We start from the raw sequence: 25,174 nt of genomic DNA, 5'->3' as shown, positions 1-25,174 counted from the left end.
ATTATAATATGACTTGTTCTCGTTTTTAAAGTGCATGCTTGTGATGTATTTTCCTTGTTTTCCAATTGAAAGGCACAAATTATAATGCTCGATGAAAGTCTGCAAGCTCTCTTTCATCTTTTTCACCCTATGTATGAACTAATTTTCTCTGTTTTGTTTTCTATTTAGGTGTGTTTTACTACAACTTGAACTCCCTGAAGGCATTTGTCATGTCTACATCAGACACAAAATCTGAGAACTGCTCAACAGGAGAGGGTGATAACATGACAGTCTTGCCAGACAAGCAGCCTTGTCATAGCTGTAACTGCGACGAAGTCTGTGAGCCCAAGGATGACTCTTTGTTTGAGGATTCGTGTAGTGAGGCCACAGAGTCTCTCTTCAGCAGCAAAGACAATTCATGTCTGAATGACTCAATGACTCTGCTGGACTTACCGTGGGAGCAAGTCTTGTCCTATCATATATTGCCATATCTCAGTGTTCCTGACCTTTTCCGACTTCGTGCAGTGAGTCCAGCTTGCCTGGAGCTGGTGCAGCTGCACTTCAGTTATTCTCATGTTGTGAACACTAGCCCATTCAAGGATAATTTTTCTCCTAAAGCATTTGAGATCATGACCCGAGACTGTCAAAGCCTTAGAGTTTTGTCTGTGAGGGGAGCAAAGTCCTGGATGACGAATGGTCTCCTGTTGAAAGTGATAATATCCAATCCTAGACTGGAGAAAATAGACCTAACTGGATGCATAGCCCTTTCTGGGGCCAGTATGTACTGTATTGGGGTGAATTGCAGCCATCTGAAACATCTGGCTTTGAGAGACTGTGTGTGGTTGACATTGGACAATTTCTTATCGTTTCTGTGCAATCGTAGAGATATTGAATTTCTGGACATGTCGGGCTGCTGGAATGTCAATGATGATCTCGTTGTGAATTTAGTAAAGACTTCTCCAAGGTTAGTAATAGTGTTAAGTTATTTGTATGGTATGCGTGAGATTACCGGCAGGTATTGCGCAGTTGATAAAAATGAACTTGGGTGCAGAAGAGCGTTTAAGTTTGGGTCGTGGGTTTAATGTCTAAATTTTCCTGGGAATTTTTTTTGTTTTCAAAATATATGTGTAAATTTGTATGTAATATATCTATTGAGGCACACACTTCACAAGATTAATGAAAATTGTTCTAATGTGGGCAAGTTCATGTGCGGCCTGCTTCCCCCCCTGTTTATGGAAAAATATCTATCTGGCATTTTTGTTTCTTTGTTGAGGCAGCATAAACTAAACTAGAAGTACAACTCATCTTCTCTCATGATCAAATAAATCATGTACTGATCAGCTGGGACCAGCAACCCAGTACAACTCTTGGTGTTTTGCAAAGTGTGTTTAGTGTCCTGCTGACTATCTATGAACAGTGAACTGCTCCTTCATTGCCCTTACAGTCTATTCCTTGCAACTCTTACTTTCTCTCATACTCTTTTCCTTCTGCTCTATGTTTATGATTTCTGAGGAATACTATTGTCTCTTTTTGTTGTTTAGTCTTTTCGCTTCATGACTCTGTGTGTATAGCATTCTATATAAACATCATATGTTATAAGTTACAGAATTACAGTTTTTGCCGTTTGTATTTTCTTTTCTTTTTATATTATGTGAGTGTTCTTTGTGTCTAATTGATGATGTGTTCATTCTCATTTAATCATTTTCTTTTTTGAGTTTGTGGGAAAGATAAGATAAGATACATCTTTATTGTCCAGATCCTGGTACATTGGAAAGTACATGTTTTTATTTTATTTTATTTTTACTTTAAGTTCAGAGCAAAATGTCTTACTTGTTTGCTGTGTGTTAAATTGATTTTTCAGGTGATTTTTCTCATTTGTCATATGTTTTTGTTTATTTCTTGTAGGGTTGAAGTTTTGTAGTGTCTTGATGTTTATTTTTTCCTTCTCTGTTCAGAGCACAATGTCTTTCTTTCAGTCTGAAGCACCTGCTGATGAGCAATTTGTATGGTTTAACAGACAGGGCGGTTGTGGCTGTGGCACACAGCTGTCCCAACTTGATTCAGCTGAACCTCAAGGGGTGTTGGAGAATTACTAACCAGTCAATTCAGTGAGTAAAGAATTGTTGACGTGTCATGGTGAATTTTGACGGATGTTATGATTTTCATAATGATGGTGAATTTATTATGCTGTGTGATGTTATAAATGCAAGTTTGTTGTGTCATATATATAGTCATATGATGTGTATGTATTTTGGTTTCATTTGTGTCTTTTTGTGTTTATGGGTTTCTGTAGGCGTGAGACATACAAGGCTCAGTGAAGACTAATTTCTTTCAGAAGAGAGACTGATTTATAAATTATATAAGGTTACCTTGTGAAAATCGATTTTAAAGAATTTAGTGCTCTGTTTTGCCCAGTCTAGGACTAGGAGCTTTTTTCTTTGTATGAGATAAATGAAATGGTTTGTATTTGTTACTTAAAGTTATTTTCATGTCCTCTTTTGTGAGAATCTTTGTTCATCTCGCAGGGGGAGATTCGTAAAAAATAATGGGTGGTTGGTGAGTGCCCTGGTGTGGTTTGCTCCTTATTTCCTATCAAACATCTATCGTCCTTTCTCCCCTTCTTCTTTTTTATGTTTGTTACTCTCTTGTAACACCTCTAATCTTCTGGCGCTATTATGACCTTTTATGCAGTTGCGAGCGCTGAAAAACTATCAAAACTAAAGGAGATTCGTTGTAGTCATCGACAATCACAATGGCAGTGGTGTTACACCACTCTCTCTCTCTCTCTCTCTCTCTCTCTCTCTCTCTCTCTCTCTCTCTCTCTCTCTCTCTCTCTCTCTCTCTCTCTCTCTCTCTCTCTCTCTCTCTCTCTCTCTCTCTCTCTTTCTCTCTCCCTCTCTCTCTCTCTCTCTCTCTCTCTCTCTCTCTCTCTCTCTCTCTCTCTCTCTCCCTCCCTCTCTCTCTCTCCCTCCCTCCCTCCCTCCCTCTTTCTCTGGTGAAAGAATTGTACTTCTTTAATTTTGATTGAAAGGTAAAAATGCTCAGAAATCCTGGTATTCACTCTCCTTGTAATGTCATAACACTGGAGCCCATAACAGTAAGGGTTTTTTTTTGGGGGGGGGGGGGGGGGGGGGCTGACATTTCTGTTTGTGATTTGCTAAGAACCAACAACAACAAAAATTGTATTCTGTTGTGACTCATACCTCTCTGTTTTTCTTAATCTTCCGAGTAGCTTGCTGTCTCAGTTCTGCCCTAAGCTGAGGTTCCTCCAAGTCATGGAGTGCGGATCTGTCACAGAGGACAGCCTCAAGTCCCTCCGTTCTCGTGGCGTGAGGATTGACCGGCTGCCCCCGCCCTCCTCCAGTTTGGCCAGGCTGGAGCCTCTTCACAGAAACAACCCTCACAGGTTAAACTTAGTACTGTGATATGAATTACCACCTGTACTTAACCCTATTAGAGCTGGGATAAAATGTTTAGTGGTACTGAGATTGTGGGCTAAAATTTCAACCTGTAATAATTATGACGTAATACTTTAAATCAATTTATGGCAGGCTTTTTAAAAGTTTGATACCCCAATAACCCTATATTTTCTGAAAGAGGACGGCAAGGCTGTTTCTTACACAAGAATTCAAGGCATGAGATAAAGTGTGTGGGATAATCATGGGGTTCAAAGAAAGGGAAAGACAATATGGAACTTGTGAAAAATCAAGTACTATTGTTCATAAGTGACCAAATGTCACAAAAACCTCTATTAAGCACATATTTATGTTATGGAGCACAGTGGAATCCGGCGTTCATCATTGGTACCAAATTACACTTATTTATTTTTCTTGAACATGGTAAAAAAAAACCATTGATCTATCTTTCATAGATAGGGATTTGTATGTTTTAACACTTTACCATAACACAGAATCAGAGTGAAAAACCTTTGACTTCACATACCATTGAGGTGAATCACATTAAAATTAAGGTAGCTCAGAAATATGTTTATTTCTTTATAACCAGAGCATGTACTGACATGAAATTTTCAGGATGGACATAAAAGATAACAAGCTGTCGGACTGAGAAAAAAAATCTTTTTACATAACAATGGTGGCCATTTTGAAAATAATAATAACAGCTCACCTAACTATACCCCAAAAACTGCCTTCAGACCCATCTAAACAGGACCCAAACACTCCAAATAAGACACATAATACACCAGAATGTTCATTTGACCACCCATCTTCAATAATATCCAGAAAAAAGACTGAAAAGATGCATTAAGAAGTTGACGAGAGGCATTGTAAAAAGGTACCAGAGTGACAGAAACGGAGGTCATTTTAGAGCCACAGGGTGTGTCAGCAAAGAGCATTTTTCTCAGTAAAGAGTACATGAAAGTCAATAAAATTATACACACAATTAGACAATTGAACACACTGTTACATAACGCAAAGAACATTTTTATATGTCATGACCGTTGTGGCGATTTTGAATAACAATTAGCTATTTCTTTAGAAAAATAACAAAAAGGTTATTGTTACTCCCAAAACCTAATGTTCAAACACTATCCATTCAACATTATTTGCGAAAGTGTTCATTTGAACATCTGTCTTCAGTATACACCTCTAAGAAATTATGAAAAGACGCATAAGTTGACAAGAGGCACTGTAAAAAAGAACAAAAAATGACGAAAGCGGAGGTCAATTTCAGAGCCCGAGAGTATGTCACTAAAGAGCATTTTTGTCAGTAAATGATATAAAATTCATAAAATTACCCACACAATAAGAAAATTGAACATACTGCTCCTGTTCCTCTCTCCTGCAGACTCAAAAAAGAGATGGTGAAGAATGAAAATTATCCATATACAGGACCTGCCCACAGTCCATGTAGTCCCTCATGAGGGTCTCCACTAAATATCTGGTAAACGATTTACCTTGGGGAACTGTGAAATGGTTCTTGCTTGTGTAAACAACCAGATCCAAACAGTAATAGTTTGTAGAATCACAGAAGTTGAAACTCTTGAAACCCCGCTTTGTAGGCTTATCCGGCATGTATTGCCAAAAATGACACCTACCCTTGAAGTGGGCCATACTTTCATCAATACTGAGCTCCATGTGGGGGTAGTAGCACGCTGAGAATCTAGGGATGATGAGTTCCAGCAGTTTCCTGATATTCTGAAGAGGGTCGTTACCGTCTGTCCTTCGAGGAATGTGTTGGCGAACGTCACTGGGACAAAAAAGGGAAAAAACAGAAACAATAGGATAAGTAGAGTTGATATTGGAAAAAATAATACACCTGGAAATGCTTGAAGAACTTTGATTTTTATAATTAGATTCAGCATGATAAGTATGATGCTCATCTCTTCTGTGCGTTTCCCCTGCTAGAACTCAGGGGTAGTCAACTACTGGTTCTTCAACCTGTAGTGCAATGACTTTTACAAATATGTGACCATATATTTTGAATTTTGCCAGGTAGCGGCCGAAGTATGATGATAAGAATTACTATTAGAATCTAACTTAATCACACAGAGGTCAGCCTAAAATATACTAGATCTAGATATATTTATTTTGTAGTGATAAGGGCTTAGGACAGCATAACTAAAAGAAGAAAGTTTTTGTCAGGCGACATGATCAACATTTGCTTGATCGCTTTTCCTTATTACTTTTATGCCTGTATTTTCTTTTCAAAATAACAGTAGATTCTTCTAGATAAATGTAAGCTAGATCTAGGCAAATAGATCTAGTCTATAGCTTCCCAACACAATCCCAAAAGTGGCAAAAGTAGTTATTTGCCTGAAGTGGAAGAGCGCTGACAGCATCTTGAAATGGTGATGTGACATCACCTCACGAAAGTTCACATCCACCAACCAGAACGAACTCCAGTAGTCGTCGAGACTTGGTTTTGAGTTCAACCCCATGACGATTTGAATGATCAACACCTGAACGCATCAATTTAAAATCTACATGTATTTATCCTTTATTTGCACGGAATCAGTTGGCTTCCATCGCCTTTTCCAAAAGTTGGTCTCTTTGACTGTTGCTAGCTGTTCAGCAGCATAACATGACAACGTCACTGAAGTACAATTCGAAGTAGGACGTGTCCACAAGTGTACAGTTTCTCTGTGAAAAATTCACCGAGCCAGGTTGGCTGGTAAGGATCTTCATCGGGATACTCTTCCCATACGAGGGTGTCTGGTCGGTCAGTTTCGTCAAATAATATAACATGGCGGTAATGAGGAGGTGGTGCAGATTTGTTGACAGGCTACAGTACCATTTTACATTTTATTTTAAATCTAGATCTACGTTTTCATGTCACTAGTTTATTTCTTTTTACCTCTTTATTATTACAATGAAGTCTTACAGTGCTAACGCCATATTTATTTACAAACTTGCTGGGCCCCCCTTTTGATGAAAGGAATGGTAGGTGCATAAACGTCAACTGAAAATTTTAATTACACTCTACTGGAATAGAGCAATAAATCTTGAAAGATGCAAAAAATTAGAGGGTCTAGATCTATACTATCGGAAAAAAATGCACCTCGAGAAATATCACTTCCGGCACTTTCGCTGTGACGGGCAGCTATGCAGATTTGTTTCGTTTGTCAGTGGAATAATCTCAATTTAAGCGAAACAAGGACAGGAACTTTTTGTCTAATATATTTGTCTAAATTCAGGAAATTAATAAATAAATAATCGGGCTCCTTCTTGGGGACCTATATATCTTTTTGCCGGTTCTTGCCAACTTTGAACTCTGTAACTGTCGTGGTTTTATGGGGAAAAGTGATAAAATTTGTTTCCAAATTGCCTAATAATATAATAGATGTAGTCTATAGATTGATTCTCTATTTCGCTTTCGTTGTTGTACACTCCAGAATTTCAAAGGTGTGGAATCAGTGCGCACCGCTAGTGAACGGAAACTCACTTGTTTACAATGGCGTCTTAGAAGATGGACTTTCCCAAGATTAGATCTGAACGAAACGAATGAAAAACTGAAAATTAAACTACAGTGACCTTATGCAGTTGTGAGCGCTGTAATACTCATACAAACAACAAACAAACTACAGTGACTTCAGGCTCCTAAATAAAACTGCACCCTTTAAATGATTCTGAACCACCATTAATTTTGTCAAAATCGAAAGTTAAATGGTTCGGAAGTTTTTGGCGGCCAAAGTGACGAACTTCCACCAATATAATATGTAGAGATGAGAGGGCAGTGCACATCTAGATTTTGTCTTTTAAAAAACAGCAGTAGATCTAGGAAAGGAGAGCCCGTTCTTAACTTCAATATATTCTAACTATAGTCTACACGAAAGTAATATAGATCTAGTATAGGTTTAGACTTAGACCAAGAAAATAATCATCTGCATGTAGATTTATGATGCACCCTCGCCTCATTACCTGTGTAGTGTTAGCCTCTCGATCAGCTGTCTGTACGTTCGTTTCAGATCTAGGCCTATCTCATTTACCAGTCCTAGGTTGTTGAGAAATAGGATTAGGCCTGGTACCCGCACTCGTGCTAGGACCAGTAGTCTCTTCAGAGACAGTCACACTAGATCTAGTAACACTACTACTCGCTTCATCATCATCGCTCCATGCAATAACTGATCCTGAATCTGAATCACAAACAGACGCTAGAATTGCTTGGAATCTAGAGGAGTCTGTCGTTGATCTGCGTGAAGCCATAGTTGAAAAACACGCTTGGAATACTTGTCAATAAAAAGCTACAAACAATGAGAAACACACCGTTCCGTTTCAAGCGAAAGGATGACTGAAATTGGCGCATAAACCAATCTTCTTTCTTTTCTAGTGCGCATGACTGTAGAAAAATAACTTTAATTAAAAGGAAATAACTTCATAAGAGGTCACCCGTAGCTAGTGTAGTCTGGCGCATAGGTGGGTCGAGTGACTGCAACAGACTTCTCGTGCCTGGCGAAGAAATGCGCTGAGTGTCCACAAAGTGGTATGTGCACACCATCAGAATCAGTAGAGTACTGATAGGCATGCACATCTGAAACTGTAGGATCACAAGTTTTTTTGCCTGGCCTGATGGACTTGACAAAGTCAGAGGACAATCTTACAGGCTCAGTAAAATTCACCTCTATAACCACACAGGGAGAGGGGTTCTGTCGAGCTATTTGAATGGCGACAAGACTGTCATGTGGCATGTACAGATCGCAATTACGCATCTTCCGTTCAATAACACTGAGAACAGAGTCACATTCCATTTGGGTGTTGCCAGAGACAATATACTTTTGTTCAATTTAAACATTTTTCTTAATAGCAAGTTGAACAAGAGCATTAGACACATTTGCACACTTGTTCTGATAGCCACACCCATCACTAAAAACAATCAGACGTTTGACCTGCCCTGGGGATTTTGGGTGAGGAATGTACTGAAATGTCTGTAATGTAAGTATCCAAACATGTTGCTGGAGAGGTCTGCATGTGTTTCGTAAAAAATGTAACTGAATGCTTCTTTTGTCTTAAGATTGAAGTACGTAGTGTTAGTTGTTTTGTAATAAAATGCTAATGCTTTTGTTTTGGGACATGTCAACACAGACTGCAAGTCCATTGTCCAGACAGAAGTATCAGGACCAGATTCCGATTTGTCTCAAACCTTTTCATTTTGCGCCTCAATCTTTTGCCTAATATGTTAATCATAAACATTCTTTTCAACATTGCCGAGTTTGGCAGCAATGCAAGTGTCACACTGGTCTTTGTGTGGCACAAATGTAGAAAATTGTAATTTCTTAAAAGTCTCATTGAACAGTTTGCTACCAACGGACCTCTTGCCATTAACGACGCAATGGCTGACATAGTCCCGGTGGAGTTCCACCAAGGACTTGTCTGGAAAGATAAGTCTAACACCTTCGTAAGTGTTCTGTTTCCTACAGTAGTGTGATGGCACTGAAGGCTGAAGGTATTTCATGGAGCCAGTCTGACAAGAATTTCATGTCTTCTTGAGAGACTGGTTCATGAGATCTACTTCTTGCACCAGGTGGTTTAGGAGGAGCTGTACAAGGCAGCGCATTTCCCTCTCGCACCCAGTTCTGAATCGTTTTTTCACTCACACCAAGAGTGGAGCAAAACATTCCCCTTCATGTCTGGTGACGAACACCATTGTCATTTTCCCTACAGTACTGAAAGGTTTGTTGCCTTTTAGACCCCTCCCCAGCCTTACTTTGATTTTTGTCCTGGGAACTTGTATAGGCTTGGACTAAAGTCTTCCTTTGTTCCCAAGACTTTATATCCAGAATCCCTGAAACAATGCCTAAACATGCATGTGAGCCTCAATCAGATTGTCTGAAAACTTTGCTAACACCATACAACACCCCCCAAATCCCCACATTCCCCCCATAAGTACTTTCGTGGGTGTCATAAAATAGCAGCACTTGTAAAGGTACATGATGTGGAGCATCAACCCCCAAAGCCCCCCCCCCCAAAAAAACCCCCCACCTGCTCTGGCCCTTCAGAAAATTAATATAAAAAAGCCAGCAAAAGTCCAAAATGATTTTACCCCCCCCCCCCCAAAAAAAAAACACAAAACAAAAACAAAACAAAAAAACAAACAAAAAAAACCAAGGAGCATAATGGCCTGCATTGCTATAATAGGCTTTAATGCAAAAACTCAATAGAATTTGAATTTGAATCCTCCAAACAATAAACAAGATAAATCTAGATCTAGTGGAACAAGGGAATAGGAATATAGGCCTTGAGCAAAATCCGCATCCGAACAGAGGGCAGGGACTCAACAGAGTCTTATAATTTATGCACCTGATGAAATGCACTTTTACAAACATTAACATTACTGCACAACCTATAATAGGGTTTGACACAATAGAATTGGAATATGGATCCTCCATAGAGGTCTAGATCTATAGTGATCTATAGATCTAGATCTAGTAGGACAAGTGAGTAGGCCTTCTTGAATGAATCCACTTCCTAACAATCAGTCAACAGACGAAATTCAAAATGGCCGCTCATGCATGAAACTGAAAGTAGATCTGATTTACGTTGTCCTTTTTCGTATTCGTATTTCTACTCAGGTTCCGATGAAAATGTTTGAAATGTTGGAAGTCTGCACGAAAACGAAAGTGCAGACAAAGCCGACGGGAGAAAAAGGGAGCACTGGTGATTGGCCAGTCCTCGCACTTCGCTCATTGACTAATACAGGTGGGCCTAACGATAGCGTCGGCTGGGTCGCGGATCGTGTCCCGATTGTCGGATTTCAGACTATTGTCTAAAAATACTACAATGCCTCGGATGATTTAAGACAAAAGTTAGATGTGCAGGCGGGTCCCGTCTCTCTTGCTTCCTTCTGGCCTGCTTGCTCCATAGCCTAGCTCTCTCCAATCAGTCGGGCATGTTTTGCGACATTGCGTCTCCAAGTTGAGGGGCTGGTTTTCTTTTACAGCAGTTTGAAAGGAGAGGGTCATTTAAAGTAAAAGAGAAGCATAAAGAGAAATAAGCTCATGTGACAATGTAGTTGAATTGATAAAGAAAACGCTCTCTCTTTCTCTTGCCCTTTTTAACTCTCGGTGGGGCATAGGCCATCAACAACATTTGTCCAGCGAAGCCTGTCCTGTGCATCCTTTTCTAGGTGTTTCCATGATAAAGAAAACACTGACAAAGTAATGGTCATTCAGCGCCAGGAAACAACAAGACGACAGATATATAACACAGAATCTTAGGAGAGAAGTAGAAGCTACTAGTAGGCCTACCATCTACCAACCACTTGTAGTGTTGCACTGTAATTACTCTATAATAACTCACATTAGAACAGTTAAAGTAAATATGCCTCTATTGGAAAACATGATGCATTTCTGTCATCATTAAGAGGTTATCAAATAGGTAACATCAATTAAGATTTAAAGAAAGGGAACATTTATCTGACCATGTTGAGGGTAATGAAATAACTGCTTGCTGTAACGTAAAAGATACTCAAGTATGCCAGTTCAGTGAACCTTTTTTTTTCCGTACACTCAGCTCACCTATCTTTTTTATTCTCAATGTTGGTCATGTTCGTTTAAAAACAGCACACAAAGCGAAATTAAGAAAATTATGCATTTTTATGCAACTTTCTTAAAACCACAGGAACATACATTTTTTATTGAATAGAAGGGGCCTAACCTGTAGTGTTGTTGAAATCAACAGTGCTGACTTCACTATTAGCAAAACTTTCGTCTCCGTTTGAAGGAGGGGTGGCTCCTCGATATGCTCAAGAGCTGTAAATGAAAGAAAAAGGGAAAAAAAAACAACCTTACAGACAGAACAGCCAGAACTGCTCATTATCCTGTTAACTATTCCAGTACAAATGCCAGCAAAACCTAACGTTTGTGTAAATTCTAAATCGAACAAAAACAGCAACGCCACCAGTATGACCGTCCTCGACGGCTTTTAGGCCTCGCCCTGACAGCTGCAAGTTCTGCCGCTATTCTAATGCTTCGAAGTGACTAGTCAGTGAATACAGCGTTGTTTGACTCTAAGCTTATAAATAATCTCGCCTTGTCATCATCGAGCACAGGTAATTGAGTTCACATAGAAAAAAAGAGGGGATCCCGGTAAGGTAGCAGGTGCCACTATAGTCGTGTTCTACTGTATAGCTAAGTCTGAGTGGTACATCCTGTGCCTGTGGAGAGAAAACTTCCTGTGCAGTTGATTTACATTGACCATGCACTGGTCGATCAGGTAAACCGCAAGCTTCCTCCCCCACTTGAATGACTTCCTCACAATTTCATGATATTGGGTTACCTGGTCCATCAAATCAACCCTACCCATTTTACTAAAGTAATCATGAATGGAGGTTGGCTTCATGACGACTTGTATGTCACGAAGCCTGTTGGGTCGAGGATAGTTGAAAGCCTGTTGACAGTCCTCTTGTGTTGGAACTTAACTGCTTCCAACTCGTCCTGAAGGCGGACAAGTTTCATCGTTCTGAAGTTGCTTATTTCTGGGGTCTGCAATAACTGCAGGCAAACCCTTCTTGTTACTGCAGACAATACCACAGGCAAAGGTGCTTTTGTTGGACAGAAAGTGAAACAGGGCTTGGGAGGTGTCATGTAGACATGGTGCCCTTTGTCCAAAGCATTAGCTGCCTGTGGAAGGCTGACGACAATTTTTTTTGGTCTGTCCTGATGTTGCTGGCAGGCCAGCTGTTACGGATTTTCTCTGAAGAGGTGAGGTCCGAGCGTAATAAATGTTAAAATAAAGACAATAGTCACTCGAAGACTCACAAATTGTGTACAGTTTAACCCCAAACTTATGTGGCTTTGCAGGATGTAAACTTTGAAAGAAAGTCTGCCCTTGAATGGACAGAGAGCTTCCTGTTGGACTCAATAGAAAATTCCCCCAACACGTTTCCTTATAAACTACACACTCATACACCCAAAAATAGGTTTAAAAAATATTCGCTTTGACTGATATCAGTCTAATCAGTCTCTCTTCCTGGACAATAAAGAGGCCCACCAGTCTGTTTGTCCTCCTCTAAAAGACTGTTCCTTTACTCTTTTGCTGCCATTTTCCTTTGCTGGTATCTTTTCTCAGCCACACCCTGTATGACAATTTTTGCCCTCTTTTTTCGGATGCAGTCCCTCAAGGTGCCTCTTTCTAGGGTTTGGGCGGAGACTTGCAGCTCCAAAAACTTCATAAACGTATTGGGCCAAGGGCTACCAGATCAGATTCCATTGAGCTGTAGCGAGAGCTAAAGCAACCTCCGCTCTTGGTTTGGTCACAAAGACTGTCTTAGGGTGCTTCAACCAGATCTGAGCATGAAAACTCTCATTCTGATTTTGTGTCATGCCTAGCATACATTTCTCCGTGAGCTTATTTATGGTGAGTCGCTCATAAATAGGCTTTGCATATGAAGAAATGGTTGGGTTCAGGTATGTAGAAAGCCATCCCTTGTGTGATGATGCTGCTTCGATCTCGATCGCGGGCTGAAACCCGCCAGCTCCCACACGCCTTGTCCAAGGAGTGGTCAGATGCAAATGGAAAAATCCGCCTGACAGTGTCTGAACAGGAGTAACAAGAGAAACAACTTTTAGTTGTAATAGGCATTTTACAGCAGTCACAACACAAATCAGTCTTATAAACACAAAGATTAGAGGTGTTATTTGAGAGTAACATACAGAGAAATGGAGGTGAGATAAGGACAATAGATGAATAATTTTTTAAAAAAGATACAAACCACACAAAAGCATCCACCAACCACTCATTACTTGATGGTCAGATTTTCACAATTTTTCAAGGACTCAAAGCTCAGAACTTCTTCTTTTAAGCAGTTAAATGATTGATTAACGTTCATGAGTGCATGCCTAAATAAACACTCGGTAACTAAAATCAACCCAATTTAATGCATTTTACACAAATACCCTTTCAAAATGATTCCATTAATCAGGGAAATCACTCCACTTATTGTCTTATTCTCTCTTTTATGCAGAGGGGACAAGATTTACTAAATTTAGTGGTTTTGAAAGATTGTCTCACTTTAAAACCAAGATAATAAAATATATAATTTTTTTTAAACCTCACTGTACAAGACACCTTTCAACATGCTTCGTGCATTGAATTGAAGCAACATTTCCCTTTCGCTCCAGTGAGGTTATAATTCATTGCCAGTTGTGTTGAAATAGTGCAGCTTAAAATCCGCTGCAGCATTTCCTCAGCTGAGGTGTACCCGGTATTTGCGAGACCTCCATTCTGCTTGGTTACTGGTATTATGCTCTATCCATTGTTTAGAAATTTTTTTTTTAATGTACGAATTTAACCTGTCAGTTTGCCACAATTTTGTTGAAAGAGCTAAAATTACAAATCCGAGAGGTTGTCAGCATGTCTCACAAAATTTTATATAGACCTGGACTCAGGACAAAAACAGACTGTAGGACAGTTAGGTCCAGACTAACCAAATATAAATAGTAATAAATAGTACATGTGTAGTGCATAGTCATGTCTTGTGATAAGGTAAAAGTAAAGTACTTCTCCACTGATTATGAATTATTATTTGTCAATATCACATTCAAAACAAGAGGCTGTGACATGTTTATGACATATGCTGTACTCTTTTCAAAAACAAGTAGGATTTGTAGCGTTGGTAGCCTAGTGGTTAGGCTACCACCGGACCCGTAATCGCAAGATTGCGGTTTCAGGGGTTCGAGCTTCAGCTTGGTACAATGTTGTGTCCTTGGGAAAGGCATTTTACATGAAATTCCCATTTGGCTCTGTCCTTTCGGAGATGGACATTAAACTCGAAGGTCCCGCCTCTTAAATAACCTAGTACTGTTGATAGGGGCGCTAAACTTATACCATTTAAAATGCAATAGGTCTTTCTAGAAAACACCTTGAACCAATTAAAAATGTCGAAACTACAAGTAGGGCCTACAAGAAGATTAATATAACATCTGCTTAATCTAGCAGGTCTGAATTCCAAATATATATATATCTGTCTTTCCTTACTCTGGGCTCTAGCTAGGGTAGCTCACAACGACACTACAACTGAATAAATTGCCTTGGCTTTATTCAATTGATACAAACCTTGCAACTTGCTGCAAGGAAGAGTGTCGATCCCCCCAAAAAGTACGGTGCACAATTCAGTGAAGACTGCACACAAAACTCTGCCTTGAAATGTAGACTGGAAGAAAATGTTGATGCCAAAATGTTTCTAATTAGAGTAGAGTCGGGTAACTTCTTCAGGCGGGGAAATTCACCTCATGATCCTCTCTATGCTAATATAGAACCCATCCAACCTACTTTCAAGCAAGTCTCTTAGTGTCCAGTTTCTTTTAACTAGTTTGTCTCCATAAAAAAATCATCGACCAATCAGAATGGTTAATGATTGCTTAGGGGAACAATCGCTGGGTTTACACGCATCCCATACCCATGGAAGAAATTGTTAGAATGTTTGAATTTTAGCCATGTGTAGACTAATGGCAAGGTTTCTGGAGAACCCTTGTATACCTCTATGGTACTCTTTGAAATCTCACTTTTCAGAGATTCCTAGTGACAAGGTATGCTCAATGACAATGATTTGTTACAAATGAGTTTCATTGATTTTGTTGCCTTTTTTTTCAGTTGTTATTTGATTCAGAGTCTTGATTTTTTAAAATCCAGTTTAATGTGTACATTTGTTTCTTCCTTGTTTACACTTGTACATTTGACTCTTTTTAATTAATGGGTTACAGTTACAGTTTTGTTTTTTGTTTTTTAATAAAATGAAAGTGTTATTGCCATTCTGTACAGGCGAATTGCTCAGGTACTTGATAAATGTTATGTGATAATTGTATTTCATTTATTTATATAATATGTAGCCTACAACGAAAAACGTTGTTTTTTTCAATGGCGATCTATTGTTTCTGTGTAATTAAAAGTCTGGAGTATCATGTCAAACTTGTGTTCCTTGTTTCCTGGTTATTTTTGTTTCTGATTTGCATTGGGCAGTATTTCAATTTCATACTGTATTTGAATGTTTAAATTAAATAGGGTGCTAAACCCATACTATACCATACTGTCTTTTGCTGTCCTTGGCTGGTTTTGCTTTGATGATTAAAGCATACGGCAGTGAATGCTGTTCTGACCACCTGGGTGGCGGGATGGTGCTTCTGGTCGGTAGGTCCTATTTCTTTTCTTGCTTCTTTCCCTGTCAGTTTTGCTTTGTCCTGCACTAAGTGACGGTCGTTGCTGAAGCATCAGAGAACAAGTCGACGCACGTCCTGATCCATATATATGTATGTACATGTGGCCTAGTGGTTAGCTCTCTAGTGGATCGCTACCTTGTTGTGGTTAGAGAGCTTGTGTGGCTCAGTGACCCCAAGAGCTACGCTGGCTGGAGCTAATGCTCCCGGTAGGGCCACCCATGCCAGACAGGTCGACGGGTAGAGGTCAGATGAAGCGTGATCCACCGGCCCTCCTAGTTTCGGAGGTTCAGCTCAGGGCTAACAACCCCAGACTGGTAAAAAGCATATGTTACAGAAACAGCAACAGAGATCCTTTGTTGCTGCCCTAAACGCCAGATGGCGTAATGGGTAGTAAGTAAGTAACTAGTGGTTAGGCTCTCAGACTCGCAACAGTAAGGTCGCGAGTTCGAACCCTGTCAGGGGCCCGACATTGTGGAAATGGGTACCCGGCTATAGACATTGAAAGATATTGTCAGTTTGTGGTGCTTGAGCTCGTGAAATCCGCAGCTTGCACTGTATGCTTCCCAGTGTTCTAGGGTCTGCTGGGATAATAATAATAGGTGTAAAGCTTGCTGTAGAGCGTGGGAATGGGCTTAGATAAGCAAAATTATTGTTATTATTGTTACATGTAATTCATGAGTCCGTCTAAAATCTGAATATTTTTGCTTTCTTTAAATTAAGATTTTCCTTCTCAGTTTTGTACTGGCATCTGTGGTATGAAAGTTGGGCTACCGGCCTTATACGCAGAAGACTTGAATGTACCTCTCTATTACTGTATAACTTGTAGTAGTGTAACATTTTTGTTGTTGCAAAAAATACATTTTAAAATCCTATGAGTAAAACGAAAATTAGTTTGTCTGTCATGACTTTGGTATTCTTCAAACTTGCAAGTTTAATGTAGAGAAGTACTTTAACGATACATTTTAAAAAATGTAATACCTTCGTATTCATACATTTTGCACATGTAGGCTACTTTGGCTTAATGTGTAATGAACATGGCTGTTGCAAGCATCATAAAATTCTTAACGAACGATGTACATCGTGGTCTTTTTTAAATGAAATGCTGTCCCAGTGTTATCTCCTCTGATGTGGAGGTCAGTGTAGTGTAGTGTTAGAAGGGTTGGGGGCTCGGTTGGAGCAGCCTGCCTCCTTAATGATGTAAACAGTGTCGATGGGGGCGTAAAACTAGTACAATTACATTAATTTGATTTTCTGGCTCTTTTCTGCATTGCGAGTCATAGAAGACTTCTGGTCTTTTGGGTCCAATCTTGACTTTCTCAGCACGTGGACGTTTGGTGGGCGCTCTGTTGAGGTTTTCTCCTTTCTTTCCTACCAAACAATCTATCGTCGTTATCTCTCCTGATGCTCTCTAGTATCACCAAGATATAATCGTCGGCACTTGTATAACCTAATTGTATTTGAAAATTCCGTAAAACTCTCACTTAAACTAAAAAAAAACGAGCAACAAACAAAAATTCCTCAGCAGTTCCTCATTGCTTTGTTGACGACGTTCCCCAGATAGGCGAAACGTTCCACATACCGGTACTAATGTGCTGCCCCTTGACGAGTGGAGGGAGCTCCTCCTGGTGCTTGCACTTTCATCTCGTGGACTACTTTTGATACTGGTACTGGTGGATGTGGAGTCTGGGACTGGAACTGCACCCAGGCACGCTGTGGGTGTCTGTTTTTGTGTTTGGTTTTATGGCTGTTGGGAGACGAGTGCCAGATCGTCAGCAAAATTTAACCCTTTTCTCTCTCGGCTTTTTATGGTCCATTAAATCCCTGTATAATCATAATCATCACGACCTGAAGTGGTCTGTCTAATACATGTATAAGTAATTTAAGGTCGCCGCTGATACGGTAGGTCTTACTTCTTTCTTTTCTGTGTTCGATTTATCTTGCTCCTTTCTTTGCTCTTCACTGCATGGCCGTTGTTGTGTCGATATGCTTCTCTTTATTCTAACTAAATTAGACTAATAGTACTCCTCATGTTGGAACGGAAATGGGAACATCAAACCACACCACACTGCATTCCTCAGATTAACCAATTATCTCTGAATCAGAATTTCAACTAGACAGCCTTTCTTCATCATATGCATACTCATCTTTTGGAAGCAAGACTTCCTCAAGTTGTCATGGCTATCTGAATTGACTTTTTCCGACTGTAAAATGTATAGATGAACTTCAACGCAGAGATGTAGGTTCAAATTAAATTCTTCTGAAAAACAACCACCAGGTTGTATTCGCACTTTACACTTTTGAAAAGAATGAAATAAAATGATGCTGAATACTGATACAAAAGTGATATTGTCATTGTTGATTGAATCTAGATTTTCCCCTTGTGGGGATAGTAAAGAGAGGGTGACAAAGTACACACAGATCAACATCACATAATGTGTACAGTCTAGCACGCTCATACTCAGCATAGCGAAATCAGCCGGACGCGGAAGTCTTTTCGTTAGGTGCGTGAAATGTGCTTTCAATACATGTTACATATGTAGGCCTACAACGTACAAAGAAAAAAATGTGGCACTGGAAAAAATCTGTTCGCTATGTGCGTGCTAGACTTTACATATTAATCAATATTATTGAACTTCAGCTGTGATCTGTGATGAAGTAGCACGCATGAGTGCTGATGGCCAGACGCATTTGTGTGTCTTTGGCCTGGCGGCAGACATGTACACATAGAATAAAGGAGAAAACGTCGCTTGTAATGCGTTCCCCATCTCTCTCTGCAGTCTATATTTTACTTACGCCGCTTGCAAGCAAATCAAAGGTGTCTATGGTGTATCGATTAGGCGCTTCGCTGTCGCACACAGGAAACCCGAGTTCGATTCCAGTGTGGGGCAAATGTTTCTGGAGTGTCTCGGTCTTTCTGCTGGGATTTTGTATCCCTCTCAGCATCGGTTGACTCTGACCACTGACACTGACAGGCAGGATTGGAAGCCCGCCTCCGGAGTGATATAAATTGTATCGATTGGGGCGTAAAAACGCCTTCTAACGTTTTTAAAAGAAAGTAAATCATTTGATACAAGAGACTAGTTACATCCCGTTTGTTTCTCGAGTAAAGTTATATTATATACGCACCACAACTTTGAAGACATAAAAGTCACAGATATCCCACTTTCACCCACAACGGCTGACGATGTAACAGTGATGTATCTCTGTGGTGAGTTATGTTGACGATATAATCGGCAAAGCGATAAACGGCTATATTGACCACGCTCTCTCATGAAGATTGTCACCTTTATCTTGTGGATCTTAAGCGTCGTAAATGAAATACATCTAATTTCCTTTAACCAAATGAATTAGATCTAGTCTTTTAGGCCTGCAACACATTAATTATCACGTGCCCACTGTCCGTCCAACGGCGAATGGAGAGGGGGGGGGGGTATATTATATGAATGTGCATTTCGTCAAGAGTGACTTGCACAGAGGAACGAATGGCATATTATAACAATGTGTGAGTGATGTCATTGTCATATGAACGCCTCGGTGAGGTCAATGACTTTCGGCGAATGGCGAGTAGCTTTTTTTCTATATTGTTATTTTCGGCTGCATGACTCAAACACCCAACGGTGTGTGGAATATGAACTGGCTGTGTGACACCTCTCTTAATCTTTTCCCGCGATGTGTTCACTATATTGCGGTCAAAAATGCGTGGCGCAACTTATCCTCAAATCTCTTAAACTACGGATGAATCACAGTTTCATTTTCTTCTCCGGTCTTCGTATGATGTTCTGCCTTCACCAGTGAACCTGGTCAGATGTAAGGTACAGGAGGACAACAAGTGTAGTTGCGGAAAGCTAGGAACCATGAAGCATATTTTGTCAAACTGCAACCTGGCTCTTACTCTTAATAGATACATCTGGAGGCGCAATGAGGTGCTGAAAGTGCTCACCACAATGGCGACAAAACAGGTGGAAGAAGGAAAATACGCCCCAAGCTACAGAAGCATGGACTCACCAAGATTGCGTTCGTTCCGCAAGGAAGCAAGGTTCCCAACAGAAAGAGAGCGAACGAAGCCATGGAAGACCCGAGCGGAAGCACATGGGAGGTAGCTGCTGACTTAAAGGGCTTTGAGATATTCTTCCCCGTCCCAACTACGAAAAAGCTAGACTTGGTGTTATGGGAGGAAAAAGAGAAAGAAGTGCACCTGGTGGAGCTCACGGTGCTCACACGAGGACAATATCTATGCCGCACATGAGCGAAAAGAAAACCAATACGAGACACTTGTCGAACAATGTGTGGAGGCAGGATGGAAAGCAACCCATGTTTCCGGTAGAGGTAGGATGCAGAGGTTTCGTAGCATCTAGCACCCGTAAGTGGACGAGAGTGGCAGGTCTTACTGCAAAGAAAAACAACGAACTCACAAACTCTCTTCAGGAGACAGCAGAGAAAGCCAGTCACTGGATCTGGTTGAAGCGAGAGGACGCAGGCTTGAATGAATCCTAAGAGTTGGCAGCAGAGGAAAACAGTCGGACTAGCATGAAGACCCCACATCGATGAGGGGGTTCGGTGCGTCAGAAAAGCTGTAGAGAGGAAGAGCCCGAAACAGCGACGCATCCTCTCCTGATTATCTCCATGCTAGAGTCCGGGATACGGAGCATTCGGCTGTGAGCGTGCATACGGCTGTTTTTAGACTACGCATACCCAGCACAGCATTTTGTATCAATTTGGTTTAATTTAATCATAATTTTTCCACAACAATTGAGGCTAAATTTAAGAAAAAACTTCTTTATAAATTTATTTTTAAAATATTAAAATACTATATATCCGTCACGCTAAAAATGGAATTGTTAACGCGCTTCCCGCATCTAAGAGACATTTTTGTATACACGTGTATGTCCTACGTCACAGTTCACCAATGACATTTAAATTTTTAGCAGCAAAACTTGTTACAAAAAAAAATAATTTTATTGAGAACACATTTTTTTCACTAAAGGTTCTCAACACTTACGTTCAATAAACATACTGTAGCGATTACTTTGTTTTAGAAGCGAAATTGCACCAGCTGTAAACCTTTTAAAATTTGCAGAAATCACCCTCTTGGATTAAAAAAAATTAGTATTCATAAATGACATTTTCTAGAATACAGCTAAAAGATGTTTGTACAAAACATTGATCTGTTAACTGACAAATTAATATAAGTCATTGTGCAAAAGCTGGAGAGTCTATGTTTGATAGTTTAGGAAATATAGTTGAGAATAAGTTAAGCCACGAATTTTTGACCGCACTATAGTAATAGTATAGTGACGAGCGGCAAACTTCTGTATGACTCCCTGTTTAAGTGTATCGTCAGTCTAGTCTCCCCCCTTCCTTCCTCTTACTTTTATCCCATGCCAAACTACGTAGTCATCACGATCGATAAGGACTGCACGGTGATGTTGATCTGCTGCCACTCAGCAATTCCACGTCCTTTCAGTAGTCTTAGTTCTTAGAAACGTGGTTGGACATATTTTTTTCCACCGTTCCGGCTTGATTTCTTTCCCTGGGGTCGAGTGCGTCCAGTCTAAATTGTTTAAGTTAAAGGGTGTTTGACACAAACAGCAATGAGAAAAATACGTGTTATTGTTATACACCTTTTTAAGTGTGTGGTTGTTGGGTTCTCTGTCGTGGTTTTTGCCTTCTTTCCTATCAATATCAAAAGGCTACCGGTACCGTCCTATTCTGTCCTCCTTGTGTGGGTATTATTCTCTTGTAACACCTCTTATCTTGGACACTTACATATGACCTTACATTGTGTTGCATGCAAGTGCCATAAAACTCTTACAAAAACTAAGACCTTTTTGTGTCTCATATTACTACTACTACTAGAAGTGAGGCGTTGAACCCAAATCCAAATGGAGTTGGATGGGGAGAGGGGATGAGTAGGAGAAAACGTTTAGAAAATGATCCGTGCGCCAAATAACCCCCCCCCCCCCTTTCAGGCCCGTTCCCTTTTCCCTATCATCCACAAACTTACACTGGCTGTGAGATCTAATTATGCAAGCTCACAGAATATAATAACAACACTAATAACACACAGAGGGGCACGCACTTCAATAACACCCCCCCCCCCAAACAAAACAAAAAACACAGAGACAAAAAGCAACAATACAAATTAGGAAAAAACTCCACTCTATAGACTATTTACCGATCTACTCCACTCATCATTTCAAGAGGGAGTGCGAAAATAACACAAAAGGAAAGATGACAGGGCTTGTCACTAGGCACTCTGATGGATGATCGAACAAATCGAATCGACCCATCCAAAGTTGGCTAGAGGGAAGCTGTGACAAACAAGCGCAGGTGGTATGGGCAGGCAGACTATTGGCCGTCACATTGACACACGGCCAGCTGTCCTCCAAATTCCCTAACAGTAACAGCCGAGCCGGGCGCGAGGCTTTGTGGAAGGTGCGATGTTGTCTCAGATACTCTATCGATCGGCACATCGTCTTAGAGTTAGTACAGATTCTGTTCGCCCAGAGCGTTTTGTCCGTTTCGTGACTGATTGTGAACCCGGGCTGTTGAGAAAGAGGGCGCCGAACAATGACGTTCGTTTCACTGATGGTTCATAGAGTGAACGAAGTCAAAGATTTTACACACCTATTGCCAGTGTTCGTGAAGAAATTTTTTGCTTTTTGCTTTTTCCCTTTACTGAAGAAAAGGCGTGACCAACTTTTACAGAAAGATCTTCGGTGATGTTTAGCGCCAGTGTTCAATTCCAAAACAGCACTGTCTGGAAAATATATGCATGTTATGTATGTACATGTACTTCATCTGACTTGAAATCAGGATTCGTAAGTTAATGTTTTAGAGAATCGTCTTCGGTTGAAAAGTTATACAAGCCATGTTGTCTCTTACAACTTGCACAGTGCAAGAAGTTTTAATTCAAGGCGTCAGAAAGAATGAAAAGATAACATAGATTGTTATTCATTTAAAAATCTGTGTGGAATAGTTCGAGCAAATCAAAGCTGTAGGGATTACAAATCAGTCCCGGTACGCCAATAAAGCAAAATAGAGAATAAAGTCAGTACATCCCTACTTTGGAAGACCCATTCTGAAATTTAGGACCCCACATCATCTCTTAATTTGTTATAAAAAAAGATATGTCCCTACTGGAGGGATAGCTTGAGAAAACAAACTACATGTACAAGTATATGCGAACTGATCAACAAGTATCAGCATATTATAGTCTACTCAGTTAACTAAATGTGGACTTACTAATATACAAGGAAATAACAGAAGGAGCAAGAGTTCGGTTGATGTTGTACACGAACCTTTTCTCTTCAGTCAAAGTAGAGATGTCACGGAGTTACCGATAACTGTTCTGAGAATTCGATTTTTGGGTTGCTTTTGTCCCATTTGTCAAGTCAAGAGAGCAACTCATCCAACAAGAATTGCATTTTTGAATTCTGTTTTGGAAAGGGACTCACTGAAGGGACTAAAAAGCTGTTGTTGTTGTTACTGGTCTTCAACTTTCACGTCGTGTGAAATAATACGATAATAGTAAGGTCTTTTCTTTTAGTCATCATGTGAGCCCACCGGTCCAGATAAGCTTATTCCTCACTCGGATGTCCGATCGTTGATTTCTGGCGCACTCTCAAGGTGTTTAACGCCATCTTTGTCAAAGGACTGGTTTAGGTAACACGACTTATTACCTCATTTAAAGTGCATGTGCTATGAAGAAAGAAAAGGGAAAAAAATAAATATGTATAAAGCAGTCAGCGCCAAACAAGGACCGGCCGCAGCTGTAGAAGTGCCAAGTTTTTCCCTAACACTTCCAGACGCCGAGGGTTGCACACCACTCAGCCTCGACGACGGCAGCGAAACAAGAAGGAATTACAATAAACCACCGAAATCTACTGACAGAACTGTCACGCAGCTGGACATCGCCAATAACACGGCCCTATTGAACGAAGGGGAGAGAACCCGTCCCCGCTCTAGAAGACTGGTCTCCCCTCTCGGCCCCACAGCAAGGAGTGCTACCCCCTTTGTTCACGGAGCTCGTGTTGATGGGTTGTCCTTCAGTCGGCCAGTTTCTGTTAGATCAATTAACTTCGATATCAACATCCGAACAAAAGATGGCGATACTTTCAAAGACGGCTCATCCTACTTTGGAAATGCATGCTCGACGAAGGAGACTTCGGGTGACCACGCCATAAATCGGCCAGCCTCGTCAGTGCCAAGGGTCCGGACCCCTCTTCCAAATACACCATGTATCCTGCCAGTTGTTTTTGGAAGAGCTAAACCCAAGAGTGATCCATCGACTTTACGAGGCCAGGGGAAGCTGAAGACCTTAATCAAAGCAGTTGGACGTGTGAGAACAGTCACCAGAGTCAAGAAATATGTGGCTGTGAGTACACCCCCCTATCTGTCTCTGTCTCTGTCTCTCTCTGTCTCTGTCTCTGTCTCTGTCTCTGTCTCTGTCTCTGTCTCTGTCTCTCTCTCTGTCTGTCTGTCTGTCTGTCTCTCTCTTTCTCTCTCTCTGTCTCTCTCTCTCTCTTTCTCTCTCTAAAGAGATAGATAGATAGATAGATAGATAAATAGATAGATAGATAGATATATAGAGATAGATAGATAGATAGATAGATAGATAGATAGATAGATAGATAGATAGATAGATAGGTATAGATCTCCAGCAATAATAATAAATATAATTTGTATAGCGGAAATTCCGGCTCAACAGCAAGCTCTATAAACTTTACAATCTATACTATTACCCCAGCAGACCGGACAGCATTCTGAAACAATCTCAATTTTACAGGAAACATGCTGTAGGCTACTTATTAATTGAAAAGGCCAAGTTATTATTTTTTTTGGTTAGTACGGCGCTCGCAACTGCATAAGGTCAAGGCCAAATTAGCATTATTATTATAAATCTGTTCATTGTATAATTGTTATTTGGTTTGTCAGTTTTGTTCTCATAAAACAGGTACATGTGTATTAATTAAGATTGTGGAAAATGTTGAGGCAGGGTAAAAAACCAAAAAACCATATGGTATCACCACAGGTTGTTTACGACATTGAGATCACCTAACGGAACGGGAGATGCGAGGAGGTAAATGACACCTTATATGGATGTTTACACCAAACGATACATTGATTACTATGACAATAAGGCGTTATCCCTTCACTTCTTGGTAGTTGTCAATGATGCATTGCACTCTACAGTGGGTCTTTACTCAATTGAGCAAGTTTGTGTGTGTCCCCAAATAAGACGAGGCATGAATCTATAAACAATCATGTTCAATCCATTGCTAACGCTCGAAAGGTGCGGTGCAGCTAGAGTCACACACCTGGAAACCTTCTTATCATAAATCCCTCTCTGTACCATTCTCCGCTTCCCTTTCCTCTTCCTAAGTCTCCTCTTCCGACTCCTTCTGCCCTTACTTTCTCCGTCCTGCACATGGTAAACAGAGGGGCTCTACCGATAAGTCTACTGGAGGGCTCTCCGGTTAAACGCTCCCTTCGAGTGTTCATAACCCAGTTCTGTCCAGTTGCGCTATGTCTTCTTGTTCTTGTTCCCTTCCTCCTCCTCCTCCTCCTCCTCCTCCTCCTCCT

General features: G+C 40.5%; 1 protein-coding gene across 6 annotated transcripts in view; it reads left to right on the top strand.

Moving 5' to 3' along the window:
• LOC101853861 (F-box/LRR-repeat protein 15) overlaps positions 1-17,929 on the top strand; it is a 29,725-nt gene extending 11,796 nt beyond the window's left edge. For 2 of the 6 annotated variants that reach the window (XM_013084091.2, XM_013084090.2), the window contains exons 2-4: positions 169-943; positions 1,935-2,087; positions 3,212-5,233. In XM_013084091.2, the coding sequence (XP_012939545.1) occupies positions 210-943; positions 1,935-2,087; positions 3,212-3,404 (1,080 nt within the window). In that variant the 5' untranslated portion in view covers positions 169-209 and the 3' untranslated portion in view covers positions 3,405-5,233. Of the gene's footprint in view, positions 1-168; positions 944-1,934; positions 2,088-3,211; positions 5,234-14,945; positions 14,963-17,146 lie in introns of those variants that run through there. The other 4 variants (XM_013084092.2, XM_005101137.3, XM_013084093.2 and 1 more) reach the window with 4 other exon arrangements.
• The last annotated feature ends 7,245 nt before the right edge of the window (positions 17,930-25,174 follow it).

The sequence above is a fragment of the Aplysia californica genome, unplaced genomic scaffold (genome assembly GCF_000002075.1).
Source record: "Aplysia californica isolate F4 #8 unplaced genomic scaffold, AplCal3.0 scaffold00271, whole genome shotgun sequence".
NCBI lineage: Eukaryota > Metazoa > Mollusca > Gastropoda > Aplysiida > Aplysiidae > Aplysia > Aplysia californica.
Note: the sequence above shows the minus strand (reverse complement) of the source record. Positions and strands in the feature narration are given on the sequence as shown.